The following is a 14,724-nucleotide window of genomic DNA, read 5'->3' on the forward strand; positions in this document are numbered from 1 at the left end:
TGAAAAGCCGCAGCAACAACTAACAAGCCTCTCCTGTGGCACGGACGGATTCACACATGGAGTGCTCTTAGCCACATCTACTAATCTCAGCAATTTTTTTCTACCATTGGAAACATCAGCCTCCATTCAGCCTGTGCAGCCTAGCTTTTAATCTCGCCTCTACCTTTTTTCCACTCCTCTGATCCACTCACCCACATCATCCATCCTCCATCCATTTTTTTTTTCTTACAATTGCTCTCATTCCCGCTCTCTGCCCCTCCATTTCTTGGTTTTTGTGGCTCTCATCTTTCTCACTCCTGCTCAGTTTTTTAACCCATGTACTACGGCCACACACACATTAACACACACATTCGTCTCCCCTTCCAGCCCCACTGCTTGTTCGCCTTGTTCTCTTTTCACCACTTGACCTAAACCTTGGAAGATGATTAGAGAGTAGTAAGTGTTGGCAGCGAGTCCTTCAAGCCCAAGTGTTTGATCCGTGATTACTCAGGGGGGCCACAGTCTAATAGTTGAATACTTTAGTGTGGATCATTCTTCTCCCCAGGGCTCAAAGGTACACATACACTCATATTCACTCTTGATATTAATTAAAAAAGGACATTTAAATTATTCAATCGTTGGTTTGCTACATCCCCTCAACAGCAATTGTCCAGTTATAGTTATATATAACTATAACTATAACTATATATATATATATTATAACACCCTGCCTGACACAGTTAAACTTGCCACATCAGTAGCCATTTTTAAAAACAGATTAAAAACCTATCTTTTCTCCACAGCATTTGGTTGAATTGTGTGCATGTGTGGTTGTGGGAGTGGGTGCACATGTGTGAGTAAGTAAGTGTATATGTGGTGAATATGGAATAGCTTGTCTACCTGCACTCTTCAATTAATTTGTAATCCATTTTTGTTTGTTTTTTCTGTGTTTTTTGTTGTTGTTGTTTTTTTTTTAACTGTAATTATGTGTATACATTTTGAAGCACATTGAGTCTGCTTTGAGCATGAAATGCGCTCTATAAATAAAGTTGAATTGAATTGAATTGAATTGAACATATATTATACAGCTCATTATGCCGAGAAAATTCACTGTAAGTGAATATTATGCTGCTTTAACCTGCTATTGTAATCCAGATTGTTGTAAAACCTAATTTGCTAGCAAGCCTGTGACTCGGTACTTCTCCATGCATGTTGCATTAGTCGTGGATATTGAACCTAACTAAGTGTGCGTGCAGCCTCACCCGTCTGGGGAGAGTGTGTGGTTCACTCTCTGCATGGCCACTGCTCGGGGTCTCAGAGATCAGCTCTCTCTGCTGCTGCTGTGACTTAGCTGAACTCCCCTCAGGGGCAGCTCCATCACTTCAGTGTGCCAGCCTGCTCTTCTTAGCTGTTGTTCAGATGTATTTACAGTTGGCGGTGGTGTGTGTGAGATAGCCTTGTTCCATCTTGTACGTCTCCCAACAGTCCTGCCTACAATCACTGTGTCTTAGCTCCAAACATCCCTCCCCAAAAAAAGAATAGTAGTTTACAACAGAAGTTCTCAACCTTTTTGAGTCGCGACCCCCAATTTAACATGCATGTTGTCTGTGACCCCCACTCACTGAACAGAATCTCACACGCACAGTTCAGATCACCCAAAAAAGAAACAAAATGACCAGAAAAGACACAAATTGACCACAAAATGATTAAAAAAAGACACAAAATGACCAAAAAAGACACACAATGACCCAATAAAGAAACAAAATGACCAAAAAAGGAAACAAAATTACCAAAAAAGACACAAATTGACCACAAAATGACCCAAAAAAGACACAAAATGACCCAAAAAAGACACAAATTGACCACAAAATGATCAAAAAAAGACACAAAATGACCAAAAAAAGACACAAAATGACCAAAAAAGACACACAATGACCCAATAAAGAAACAAAATTACCAAAAAAGGAAACAAAATTACCAAAAAAGACACAAATTGACCACAAAATGACCCAAAAAAGACACAAAATGACCCAAAAAAGAAAAAAAATTACCAAAAAAGACACAAGTTGACCACAAAATGACCAAAAAAGACACAAAATGACAAAAAAATACATTAAATGACCAAAAAGACTAAAACACATGAACACTTTAACACAGTGGAAACAGAGCTGACTTCCAAAATGATTTGGCGACCCCCAGAAATCATCTCGCGACCCCAATTGGGGTCCCGACCCCAAGGTTGAGAATAGCTGGTTTACAAAAGCACAATTTCACTACAAAACATTATTATAAAGACCCGACTAATCTCTGTTCCATTCTCTTGCCGTTGTTCCCTTCACTGTGTTTAAAGAAGCACATTCTTCGGTGCAACAGAAAACAAAGTGTGGCAGTTAAGATGGATATCTGTTAAAACAACACACCTTTAACTAATTACTGTGGGCGAGCATGCATGCTCATCTACGTAACGATGAGACACACAGCACTGATATCAGTTATGGCTAATGACAGACGCTGATAAGACCAAGCAGAGAAAAGAGAAGCGCCGTTGTCTCGTTGACTGACAGGCTTCCTGTTTCCAACACCAACAGTCTCCAGCAGCATAATGAATATTGACCGCTGAGCTAAATAATCCCACCCACAGTGAATTACTTTTGAAAATGTTGTTTCAAACAGCTAGGTCACTTTTTTTCCCTCTTGCTATCAAGATAGCTGGCATTTAAAACTACGATAAGAAAAGTCATTTATAACTCTAAAATTGATTTTTATAATTGTGATTTTTATGAAGTTTTAAAGAGGATACTGACTTCATTCCACTTTGTATTGGCCGTTAATGGCAAAAATAAAATCATGTCTTAATGCTCTCATGGGAATGAATGTACTGTACCTTGTGTTGAAATGCTGGAAAAGCAATCAGGAAACCCCTGAAATAAGTTATGTTGCTGATAGTAAGTAGACAGGCAATGTTGCCCTTTTTTTTTTGGCTCTGGTTAAAATCGCCCCCAAAGAGCAAAAACAGCGAGCAGATGTTTTCAGTGGAAAAAAACTCAGATACACCCACTGTACACTGTCTTCCCAGCACTTTGCAACAGACGGACGAAGTTAGCATAGCTCGTCAACATGGTAGGACATTTAGCAGCTGAAGAGCCAGATATTTTTGTTAACAGTTGGTGGAGTCAGATATAATATGTGAGTGGCCAGAAACAACTCCACAGTGCATTCTAATGTGTGTGTGCTCAATATGTACAAAGACAACTGTTTGCTAACACATTTGCCATAACAACTTCATATTGTGGTATGGGTATGAATCCTTTTTCACACATCGTTTCCTTTAAATAACCTGCCAGGCACCGGCAGTGCTTTTCACTTTTCACACATGCATTACATAAAGGAACATTTTCCTCTTGCACCTTTTGGTGATGCTGTGAATAAACAGGGCAAGGGGCAGTCCAGATAATGGCAGCGTGCACATTCATTACGGATTCCCACTGTCATAAAAGATAAATGAAGAAGAAGATGTGGCAAGGCTCGATGTATGCGTATGAGGCAGGAGATTTAAGGAACATGGCGAGCAAGGAGCTTGAAATTATTTAATTGATTCTCAACAAGTCTGCATAGTAGAGTCATCCCTCCAATCTAATCCAATCCACTTTATTTATATAGCACATACATAACACAATACAAAGAGATGTAGTAAACAATAGAACAGTAAGATGCAATAAGATAAAGTAAATTAAAAATGGGATAAAAAATAAATTAAATAAAATGTAAAATGTACTGCCCGCACAAAATAAAATATGCATGAATACAATAAAAACAAAAAATCATAAAATCATAAAAACAACATAAAATCAACACTCTACGTGGTGTTAAAAGCCAAAGAGAAGAGGTGGGTTTTAAGAAGAGATTTAAAATGAGACAGTGAGGAGGCCTGTCTGATGTGCAGCGGCAATTAATTCCAAGTTTTGGAGCTGCATAAAAGTGTCTTCCATCAGACAGACTTAACTCTTCAAGTCTTTGTCCCTGCAATGTTACCGCCTTCATTCACAACACAACTCTACCAGCATTTCTCCTGATATGTTGCCAGGTCTTGAGGTGGGAAATTAGGGTTACAGACTGATTACAGAGTAATGATCCCTGCTGTCATTCACACATGAAGTCTTTTATCACTGCTCCCAAGTGGCCAAATAAACAGAAGACAGCTTTAAAAAATGATGCCCGTGTTTTTTACAAGTTATTGGTGTTGAACTACAAATCATGTTCGTATAGTACAGTGTTTAGATGTCATTTTTGTTTTGTTTTTGAAACCTGAGAGACCACATGGGGACAGTAAACATTGTGATTCTGGGGCCACTTGTGTTTGTGTTTGCTGCTTGTGCAGAAGACGCTGTGAGGCTGAAGACAGACTCTCAGCGGTAGTATTTTCTTCAGTAAGGCCCTTCTAGCCAAACCACATTACACTCTGCACCTTCTGTTCACTGCCGTCAAGAATGCCCACACGAGACAGGACATGGAGAAGTCAAAGTTGGACACTTACACCCCCATCCAGCATCCTCAAACCTTAGAAATATTGCCAGTAAACGTAAATCGCTAGAGGTGTTTAGTTGCACATGAACATAAGTCAGAGTTTGGCAGACTGAGCAGCAAGTTAACCCTTCACTGTCTCATCTGGATTCTTTTTAATGGAGGAGGAGCAAAAGTTATGAGATAAATTACAGTACCATTTTGAATTTAATGTTGCTGTTTCATAGTAAAGTTGAGTCAATATTTATAAGCATGAACGTATCTCCAGAGACCAGAGGCAAGACTCATCTCTGATGTCATCAAAATGTACGGCCTGGAGCTGCTCCACAGACATTGAAAGGGATCCTGAATTAATGGGCTCATAAAATGTTTGTTTGAGCTGTTACACCCAAATGAGCTTTTAATTATAGTGGTGCTTTCTGAAGTGAGGCAGAAAATGTGCCCCCGTCTGCATAAAATCATCCTTGTTACCGCCAGTGCCACAGTCAGCATTTTCCTCCCCTCCAGTTTATGCTCTATTAAGGTGTACATCTGTGGAAAATCACTGATTCAAGGAGAGTCGTTCACTGTGGGAAAAAGTAATAAACATTCAATAAAACATTGTTTTGTCCTGTATATTCATATTCATATTTATTGTATCTTCTATTGCTGTAACTGTCCAACATAATTTGTTTAAATTCTCTCATTCCACCATTTTTATTTACATGCTGTTTTTTCTTTGGTGCATCTGTAACTGCGGAGGGATTATTACACATTTACCTCATCAGATCTGCTGTCATACACATCTGAGTGATCTTAGACTACATGCTGAAATTAAATAACGATTGTTATTATATAGCTGGATTATGATTTTATTTTTTTAATATCCAAATTACTCTCAAATCACAAAGACTTTCTCTCGTTTCAAACATAAATATAAGTACTTTGAGGTAATCATTTTATACTTGATTTAAGCCCTTTTAACATTAACCAAGTATCTCAAATCAAAGATTTTAATTTAATAATCAATTTTTTTTATAATAAACAAATTGTTTGTGTTTTGTAAGGGAACAAAACAAGATGAAGCTTGAGTATAGTGTATTTTTTTTTTTGATATGATTTTTTATTTGTTTTTTATCATAATTTATTATATATTATATTATATAATATATATTATCACTCCTGGAAATGTCATATTAGACAATCTCTGATTTTGAGTTTGCTTTGTGTATTTGTTTCCCGATTCCCAAAAATGTTGAAATGAGTCTTTCTTAAATCCTCTGATAGATCAAACAAACTTTTTATAGATTGCAGTACCTTTTTACCATTACTATTATTATATATTTATTTATTATATATCATATATTTTATAATTATTTTATTTTATTTTATATTGTTACTATTTATTTATTATTACATATTATATACTATATACTGTACTATTGTTATTATTTCAATTATATACCGCCTAGTCACTATAGCATTTTTGCCATCATATCATTAGTATAATTACCTTCATCTTGCCAACCAACCAACTGATCTTCTTCTTTTTTTTATTTCTATCTATCTATCTATCTGTCTGTCTGTCTGTCTGTCTGTCTGTCTGTCTATCTATCTATCTATCTATCTATCTATCTATCTATCTATCTATCTATCTATCTATCTATCTATCTATCTATCTATCTATCTATCTATCTATCTATCTTCCACTGTTTCCAAAGACTGTTTTTAAATTATTACCACAACAAAAAACGTATTGGTTTCATCATCACTTAAACTGAATTAAATTTAAATTTTTGAGAATTTTAATGTTGTGTAAAACCCAACATATATCATCTTTGTACAAAATAATATATGTATAATATAAAATATGCTTGTTTTTCTTCCCAGATGTCCTCCTGGCCACATGATCCGTGTGAACGGGACCAGGAAGTTCTGTGTCTATACTCTCTGTGCTACTCGGCCGTGTCACCGGGGGACCTGCGTGGCCCAGTCACCCTCCAAGTTCACCTGCCACTGCCCCGAGGGCTACCGAGGACGCCACTGTGAAACAACACTGGCCATCTACCGGGAGGACGTGGGCCTCAGCTTCAGCTCCCTGTTTGCCATCTGTATCTGCTTCATGGCCTTACTAGGTAGCTATATATCACATCTAGTGCATATTACACATACAGTAATGAGGAGATAATTACACACCAGGAGGGCCTTTTTTGTGTGTGTGTTTGTTTTGTGATTGCATCTTACCTTTCCTAATGAAACAAAGATGCTCAAGAAACACAAAGGAATCCAACCAGGATCAGAAATGACCCCGTCATTAGACTGTAAAGGGACATTTTTGTTATTTGTCAACCTGGAGTCTATTTTCATCATTGTCTTCATGATGACTATTTTCATAATAACACTCACTGTCTCCAAATTTCTGAAGAGAAGAAAATTTAATACAGCAAAATCTAATCTCTCTCTCTCTCTCTTCCTCTCACACATACACACATATACCCACACGATGATGATGATAATGTACCAGATGTTTTTAATGATGTACTGGATGTTTCTTTGATAATTAGTGCCTCACGTTACCCTTTGAGGCTTGTTGTACAGGGATGTGGGTATAGCAAGACCCTAGGGATTGTTGTCACACTCAGACTAAAGACAAATTCACATAGGACTAGTATTACCAGGGGAGCTGATGTGATTTAGAAATTAACCCTCCAGTAATAACTAGTAATGCTTACTGCACAGGGCCCCCTTTAGCTTAGACTTCTCAGAGGATTAATGTGCGAGGTAATAGGGACAGGTGCATGCCAATGGGAAGTTGTTTATTGTAGTTTGTCTCACTCACCAACACAGTCGGTAGCAGCAGAGTCTGTGACACACAGCTTTCAGACGCTTTATAAATCCTATCCCCCATAGCCATGTGCTCTACTTTTTCTAAGTCATGACTTAGTCGAATCTGAACACCATCTTTGTCCGTTGCATATAACCATGTATAAATCCACTTAAAATCATCATAAACAGAGAATCATTCATTCATTCATTCACCTTTATTTAACCAGGCAGGTCATTAAGAACAAATTCTTATTTACAATGGCGGCCTGACAAGCGACAAGGGCCACTTGAGGGAAGGGGAGGTGGGCTAGGGAGTAAAACACAGTAAAGATCGTAAAAACACAACAACAACAGTAACAACAATAACAAATAACAAAATATATATACACACATACATATATATATATAAAATTACAACAATATCACAGACAGACAGACAGACAGACAACAGTCAACAAAAGAAATATGGAGAAAAAATGGTGAGGTGGTATTACATGATAGAAAAACAGATGCAGCTTTGAAGGCAGGGATGGAGATGAGCTGGTCCAGTTTGAGGGTTTTTTGCAGAGCATTCCAGTCACCGGCAGCAGCCGACTGAAAGGATGCGAGACCAATGGAGGTGGAGGTTTTCGGTATTTTTAATTTGATGCAGAGTGAGGACCGGGTATTGTGTGTGACAGACAAAGGGTGCAATAGGTGATGCAGATAGGGGGGTGTAAGACCAAGAAGGGTTTTGTAAATAAAAGTAAACCAGTGCATGTTTCGACGGGTGTGAAGTGAAGGCCAGTGGACCAGAGAGTATAGCGTACAGTGATGTGTGTTGAAGGGAGCGTTTGTGGCAAACCAGATGGCGGAATGGTAGAGGGTGTCAAGTTTGGAAAGTGTACCTTTGCATGCAGACCTGTATATGATGTCACCATAATCAATCATGGGGAGAATGGTCATTTTGATGAGGGTGTCAATCAACACATTTTAAAGTTCTCTTCGGTATCAAAGTGATCCAGTGGCATTTGTCTGTACAGTCACACAGTCAGGTACACTGCAGACTGAAACTGCTTATAGCTAATTTGGCATAATTGTATTGATACCAATTTACCAAAATGTATAAAGAAAAGAAAAGGGAGCTCAGATGTACCCAACAACTAACTAACTGATTCCATGGGAACGTTATAATTCCTCTTTACATCCCCCAAAGCAGTATAGCAAAACACGACTCCCTAAAGACAAAGAGTAACACAAAATTACAAAATCCATTAAAATCAAATCATTAGTCTCTTTTTTAGGGAAAGTGGGTGGGTGGGTTGTTGGAGGAACTAAGTTGTCTCAGCTGTGTTTGAGCGTCGGCCCACAGAATTAGAGCTCAGGAAGCAACTTTTGAATCCCTTTAAAATGGAAGGAGGTTTATTATCAGTTTTATACAAGTTTTATACAAGAACTTTGCCAATGTTGGCTCTTCGTTTGTTTGGAGGACTAAAACAGACTTTCATTTGCATGTCCCTTTGATAATTAGATTTTTTTGATTTGATTTAAGTTTATTTCGAATATGAAAACAAATAATAATAAATAATAAAAAAGAGTCAGACAAAACATTTAACATGACAGAATATTTTAAATTATAAACTCCCACCTCCTCTCCTTAAATATGACAAGTTAACATCCTTGTCTAAACATGTCTTGTATTACAAAAACATAAATATAATTTACCTATACAGCGAAATAATGATCTTTATGATATAGCTGAAAGCCAGCCATGAACCGACCAGAGTTTTTACTACATTGAGACTTTCTTCACCAAAAGTTTTTTTTTTGATTGAGAATTTATTTGAACACAAAATAAAAGATGAACATTTAAAAACAAACGAACAACAATAAATACAAGACAACAACACAAAATGAAACAACAACAAGACTCAACACTTATTTGTGTTCAAAAGGAGTGGGAAGAAGCCAAAGCTTATTAAATCCCTTCTCCCTATGTTAATTTACTATATTCAGTTATATAACAATAATATTTAGATATATGTATGCATAACACATAGTTATGTAGTTTATAAACTCATTATTACCATTATTAACACACATAACTTGTTATTAACTTACAAACACATAAGTAAACATACACCCATGTAGTCATAATGAGACAACAATGAACAAACAAACAACAATAACACACAAAAAAGAAAAAATAATAACATATTTAAAAAATAAAACGTCAACAATAACCACCTACTGTCATTTTACACACCCGTTTTCATCCCTATATCGTGTGAAGACATGCTTTTTATATTTGATTTTGAAGTGTTTCATGTTTGAAGATTGTTTTATTTCTTCACACATCCCATTCCATATTTTAACTCCACTGAATGAAATGCAAAACCTTTTCCTATTTGTATATATTTTGATGACTTTAAAGTTATTTGACCCCCTCAATTGATATCCCCCGTCTCCACCCTTAAAGAAGAGAGTCAGAAAGTCGTGGGAAGAATCGTAGCTTAGTGCTACAGCAGCAAAACTTGTGCACCGTTACTGTGCAGCCGTTTCCTCCAGCCTTGTGGGTGGATGCACCGCAACATGCTACTGTCTGGTTTCTATTGTTAAAATCCACATTTTTTCCATCTGCCTGTCTGTTTTGCTTGTTGAATATTCATTTGCCTGTACCTTAAGCTCTGTGTTGCTATTCCTAAAGGATCTTCTGCTGAGAAAGCGCCGCGGGCGTAGTCGTACATGGAGAATGAGTTGTCAGTACGGTGACATGTTCCCCTTGTTTAATTGAGGACAATACAACAGAACGGTAAAGAGCAGTATGAGACAGAGCAAAGTACAAGAGAAGAAAACAGATCAGAGACGTACAGAATAAAACAAGACACAGTACAATACCAAAAGAAAACAAGAGGGAACGGAAAAAGATGACAAAGTGGAGGTAGCGCGTAGCACAGCGAGAGAAGTGGAAACAGAAGCTGTTGTGTTGAAAAGGATGGTGTCAATGTCACAGTGCTGCTGGCCATGTCTGCTTGTCTCATTGGTGATTCAGAGGGCAGCTCCTTCTCACCCTGAGACCAGACTGACGCCGTTCAAATGATCATTTCTCCTTCTCTTCTTCTCACCTTCATTCCACAATGTCTTTTTTCAAACCATGGCTTCGGGCTCATTTGAAATGCGACATCTGACCTTGATCCTGCTCGGGCTCAGTTCTGTTTTAAGTGGTAATTACTTGATTTGTAAGCGTATAAGGTGCTGTTTACCCAAACCTGCAGAAATTGAGATCAATGCTCCGGGGGCTTTGGTAGTAATTTCAATCGGTAGAGCATTCCGCGCTCGATCGGTCAAGCATTCCTCACTCTGCAATTTAAGTAGCAACAAGAGAGACTTTTTTTTCTTATGACTTCGTCCAATATTGCTTGTACAGACTCCAAATGTTTGAATAGCAAGAACAAAAGGAGTGCAGCAACTCTCTTGATGCAGTGCTGAAGAAAAAGGAAAAAAATGAGCTGGTCTTTTGAGAATGTTATGATGGCTGAAGATTAAAGACTGAACCCACTCAGAATTCATATTAGGTCATTCTCTTTGATCTTATTGTCCAATCCTATATGGTCAACTCTGAAATGTCAGGATACATACGGATGAGTTTTCATGCAGCAAAACTTGGCAGTTACTGTATCATAGCCACAATGCAAATGAGGAGACTCTAAATTGATTTTATATTTATGGATTGCCTTTCATTTGTTTTGTTTTGACATTTGTTGATTGCAGGGGATAAATCTCGATATATCTGGTGATTCCCTGATTTTTTCTCTTGCACCACTACAGGATGGTCCGGTATGGTATAGAGGGAGACGTCTCAACAACTACTTAATGAATTTTCATAGGGACAGTCATGTTGCCCAGAGGATTCATTTGAATATCTTTGACCATCTTCTTTATTTTCCTCTACTGCCATCATCATGTTGTGATGTCCAAATGAAGCTCCATGAACCATTCGTTGTTTTTGTTCACTCACTAGATGGCGCGCTTACTTTAAAGGAAGATAATGGCAATTCAGTGTGATTCCTTTGTTGAACAGGGAAGGCCTTCCACTGGGCATAAAATAAATAAAATAGTTACTGAAGCTTCACTTCACCATCACTATTTTTATCCAATACATTCATTTATGACCAAATACCTGTAAAACAAATTACTTTAGCATGCAAATGTTAGCATGGTGACATGGTCCCCATAGATTAGTGATGATGGTAAACATAACATTATTGCACTATACCTTGATTGTTTGCTTTTACTCTTACTTTAAGTTGCTTTGGATAAAAGTGTCTGCTAAATTACTAAATGTAAATGTAAATAACATGCTGTAGGGTGCAGATCGATCAGCGCCGATTTCCTTAATTTTGCGGGATCGGCGATCGGCCGATTCTTTTACGTCAAACCGATCTTATCTACCTGGATAATAACCCCCCACCGGCGAAGCAGTGCTCCCAACTTTGTTGCTAAATTTGGCAACTTTTCAGACCCCCTTAGAGACTATTTTTCAAGAAAGCGACTGGAGATAAATCCAGTGACTCCTTCTTACTCTTCTTAACGAGCCGCTAACGAGCTGGAGGCCGGCTCGTTAAGAAGAGCCGCCGTTAGCAGCAGTTAGCTCTGTAGCAGTACAGTGTGTATGTGCTGCTGCTGCAGGAGGTGTTCACTTAGCAATCTCTGTTTGTTTACAACAAGCAGCAGACATTCTATTTCTTCTTCTACAGTTTGGCATCTAGCCGCCACACTGTATCATCAAATGCTACGCTGCCCCCGTGCTTTACTTTTTTTCCTTCCAGATATGATGAACTATTCGATTTTTTTCATTTAATGACTATTCGAATATTGTTCGTTGTACTATAACGAAACCAAAAACTCAGGACACTTTATTTATGGTTGCAGTTCTTTTGTTAGTTTGTCCTGTAAATTGTTGCTATTTATTTTCAGTTTAGTATTTTATTAACTACCTCAGGCATTGTGATTTCCTTTATTTGTTAAAGAAAAATACTGCTGTGTTATTGTTTTCAATAAAATAAGATTCAAACATTGAAGGTTCAGTTAGTTATAAAAGAGTTATAAAAAAATCGGTATCGGCCAAAATCGGAATGGGCAGGTCAGGCTTTTTAAAAATCGGTGATCGGCCAGAAAATTGCAATGGGTGCACCCCTATAAACAAGTAGAGCCATCAGAGAGCCTATCACTAGCATGATGGCTGTGAACTCTTAACTTTGTTAATCAGTCGAAAGGAAGCAAAAACATTTCTAGGATATGCCATGTGTAAATATGTATATCTGTGCTTTCTTTTACATTTCATCATTATTTCAAAAGCTTTACTTGTAGATTGCAGTAGATTGCAATGACTTTGCTATTTCTTATTACTGTAGTTGAGTTGATGCCCCTGAACAGTTTCATCCAGATAGTTTTAGACTTGTTCTGTCCATTGATGGAACTTGTAGGCAGCAGTGCTGACCCAGTGACAGTCCCCAGGGCGCTCCTTTAGGATTGTGAGTTCAGAACAAAGTTTTGAGTTGAGAAATGTCAGCATGGCTCTCACACTGAGTCAAGGTCCAATCGACTATCTCTTGACAATATTAATGATTAATAACCCTGCCCTCTGAATTTATCATGGTACTTGAATATTGATTTGGCACCCAACAACGGGAATTCATTTTTTCTATTTGCCTTTTTTTTTTTCCGGCTTCATGTTTGTAGCCGGGTATAAATATCATCCTCGTTTAACATGCACCTCCTCACCTTCTTGTTTTTCTATCGCCATTTCTCTCTCAACATTTCCATGCTACGTTCTTAACTGGAGTTATTACAGTTGGTTTGACATTGACAGACTTGCCTGTTTTTACAGAAAGCATCTGGAATTGTCCCTGCTCCTTTCCTTTGCAGAAAACTGATAACAGATTTTCTGAATCTGTTTTATACAACAAATAGAATGCTGTTTGTGAATATTAATAATTCAAACACCTTCTGTTATATTTTCCTTTCACTTGAAAGGAAGCGTTTAATTCAGTGAGAGATAAACTTTTGTTGTTGTTGTTTAAACTAACTTTTGCAGGGCTCAGATCAATACCTACTCTATGTCAGTACAGCATCATACCTGCAGTGCAGATGTTTTTCAGTTTTCATTTTGATGAAAAAGGATCCTGTACGTTTTGATGCAGAGATTAGACTGCAGAGAAGCTCAGCTGGTCAGATGTGGATGATGATGATGATGATGATGCAAATGGCCATGTCAGTGTGGAAAGTAGCATTTAGTCTTTTGTTTTGAAAGAACCAGTAGGTGCAGTAGGTTTGCATGTATTAAGATTATCAACTTAAAATACATAATCCATCACAGTGAATGTTTATCTGTTTGTATTGATGTATGCATGCCAGTTGTACTATTTTTTGTAGAACTGTGGTTGCAAGTAGGACACTTGGTACATATAAGACACAGCTAAACAATTCTGACATTTAAGAGCTGTCTGCTGCAAATCATTGCTATTTAAAACCCTGAAGACGAACCACATGGAAACATAGAAAAGCATAGTGAGAATTAAAATGTGAATCATTTCATTTCTTACATCAAATAGTTGATCATTCAGATTGTTTTATGAAAGCATTGGAACATGCTATCATTATGCATTCTGGACACCAGTTAATCACCAGTAATGTCCGTCCAAATGCTCTCTGTCCCGTCATTAACCCATAAGAACCCAGACCCAGTTATCCTTAAAGGATGTGTTCTATAAGTGGACTACATAGAACACATTTCTGTTTTTTTTTTTTTTTTTTAAATACTACCCCTAAATGTCAAAGATCTAAGATGTGACTGATACGTTACAATGGGCGTGTATGGTATTTATGATTATGATATTTCTTATTTTAAAACTAGACACATTTTCTGCTTCGGAGACACAAATTTGCCTTTTTCTTTTGCATCTCCATAACATATATCAAAATTGTGACTTTAATTTGTTCAAGAAATATGGTCAGAACAAGTTTAATGCAATACAGGACACCCTATTAACAGATTAGAATTGTTAAATGGGTTTAGATATAGCCTCGTAACAAAAAAATAAGCTTTTTAAAGTTAGCTACTTCACATTTCTATTTCCAGTTACAGCCATATTTTGGAGAAGTCACTTCTTGTCACAGTCACATAACCACCACACCAGGGTGTGGAGTATACATCGCTTAGGGATTTAATGAGTTAATGTGAAGTATAAAGCTGAATATGAGAGATTATAGAAGATTTAAAGTGGTTGTTACACTGGTGTCACCATGGGTTCTTATGGGTTAAGAAAGGACTCGATGAAAGTGAACAAACCTTTCCATGAGTGTAGATGTAAAGTGGACTATTAGTTCAGTTACTAACATCAGGACAGTTGAAAACATGACTGGAAAGTATTCTGATTC

The 14,724-nt window shown here is 37.4% G+C and overlaps 1 protein-coding gene across 1 annotated transcript in view; it reads left to right on the forward strand.

The window, feature by feature from the left end:
- The window catches only part of si:ch211-186j3.6 (neural-cadherin), a 393,221-nt gene that overhangs the window by 356,623 nt on the left and 21,874 nt on the right, over positions 1 to 14,724 (forward strand). Inside the window, exon 35 of the mRNA XM_059351714.1 lies at positions 6,370 to 6,614. Coding sequence (XP_059207697.1) covers positions 6,370 to 6,614 — 245 coding nt within the window. The remainder of the gene's footprint in view (positions 1 to 6,369; positions 6,615 to 14,724) is intronic.

Source organism: Centropristis striata, chromosome 2 (genome assembly GCF_030273125.1).
Source record: "Centropristis striata isolate RG_2023a ecotype Rhode Island chromosome 2, C.striata_1.0, whole genome shotgun sequence".
NCBI lineage: Eukaryota > Metazoa > Chordata > Actinopteri > Perciformes > Serranidae > Centropristis > Centropristis striata.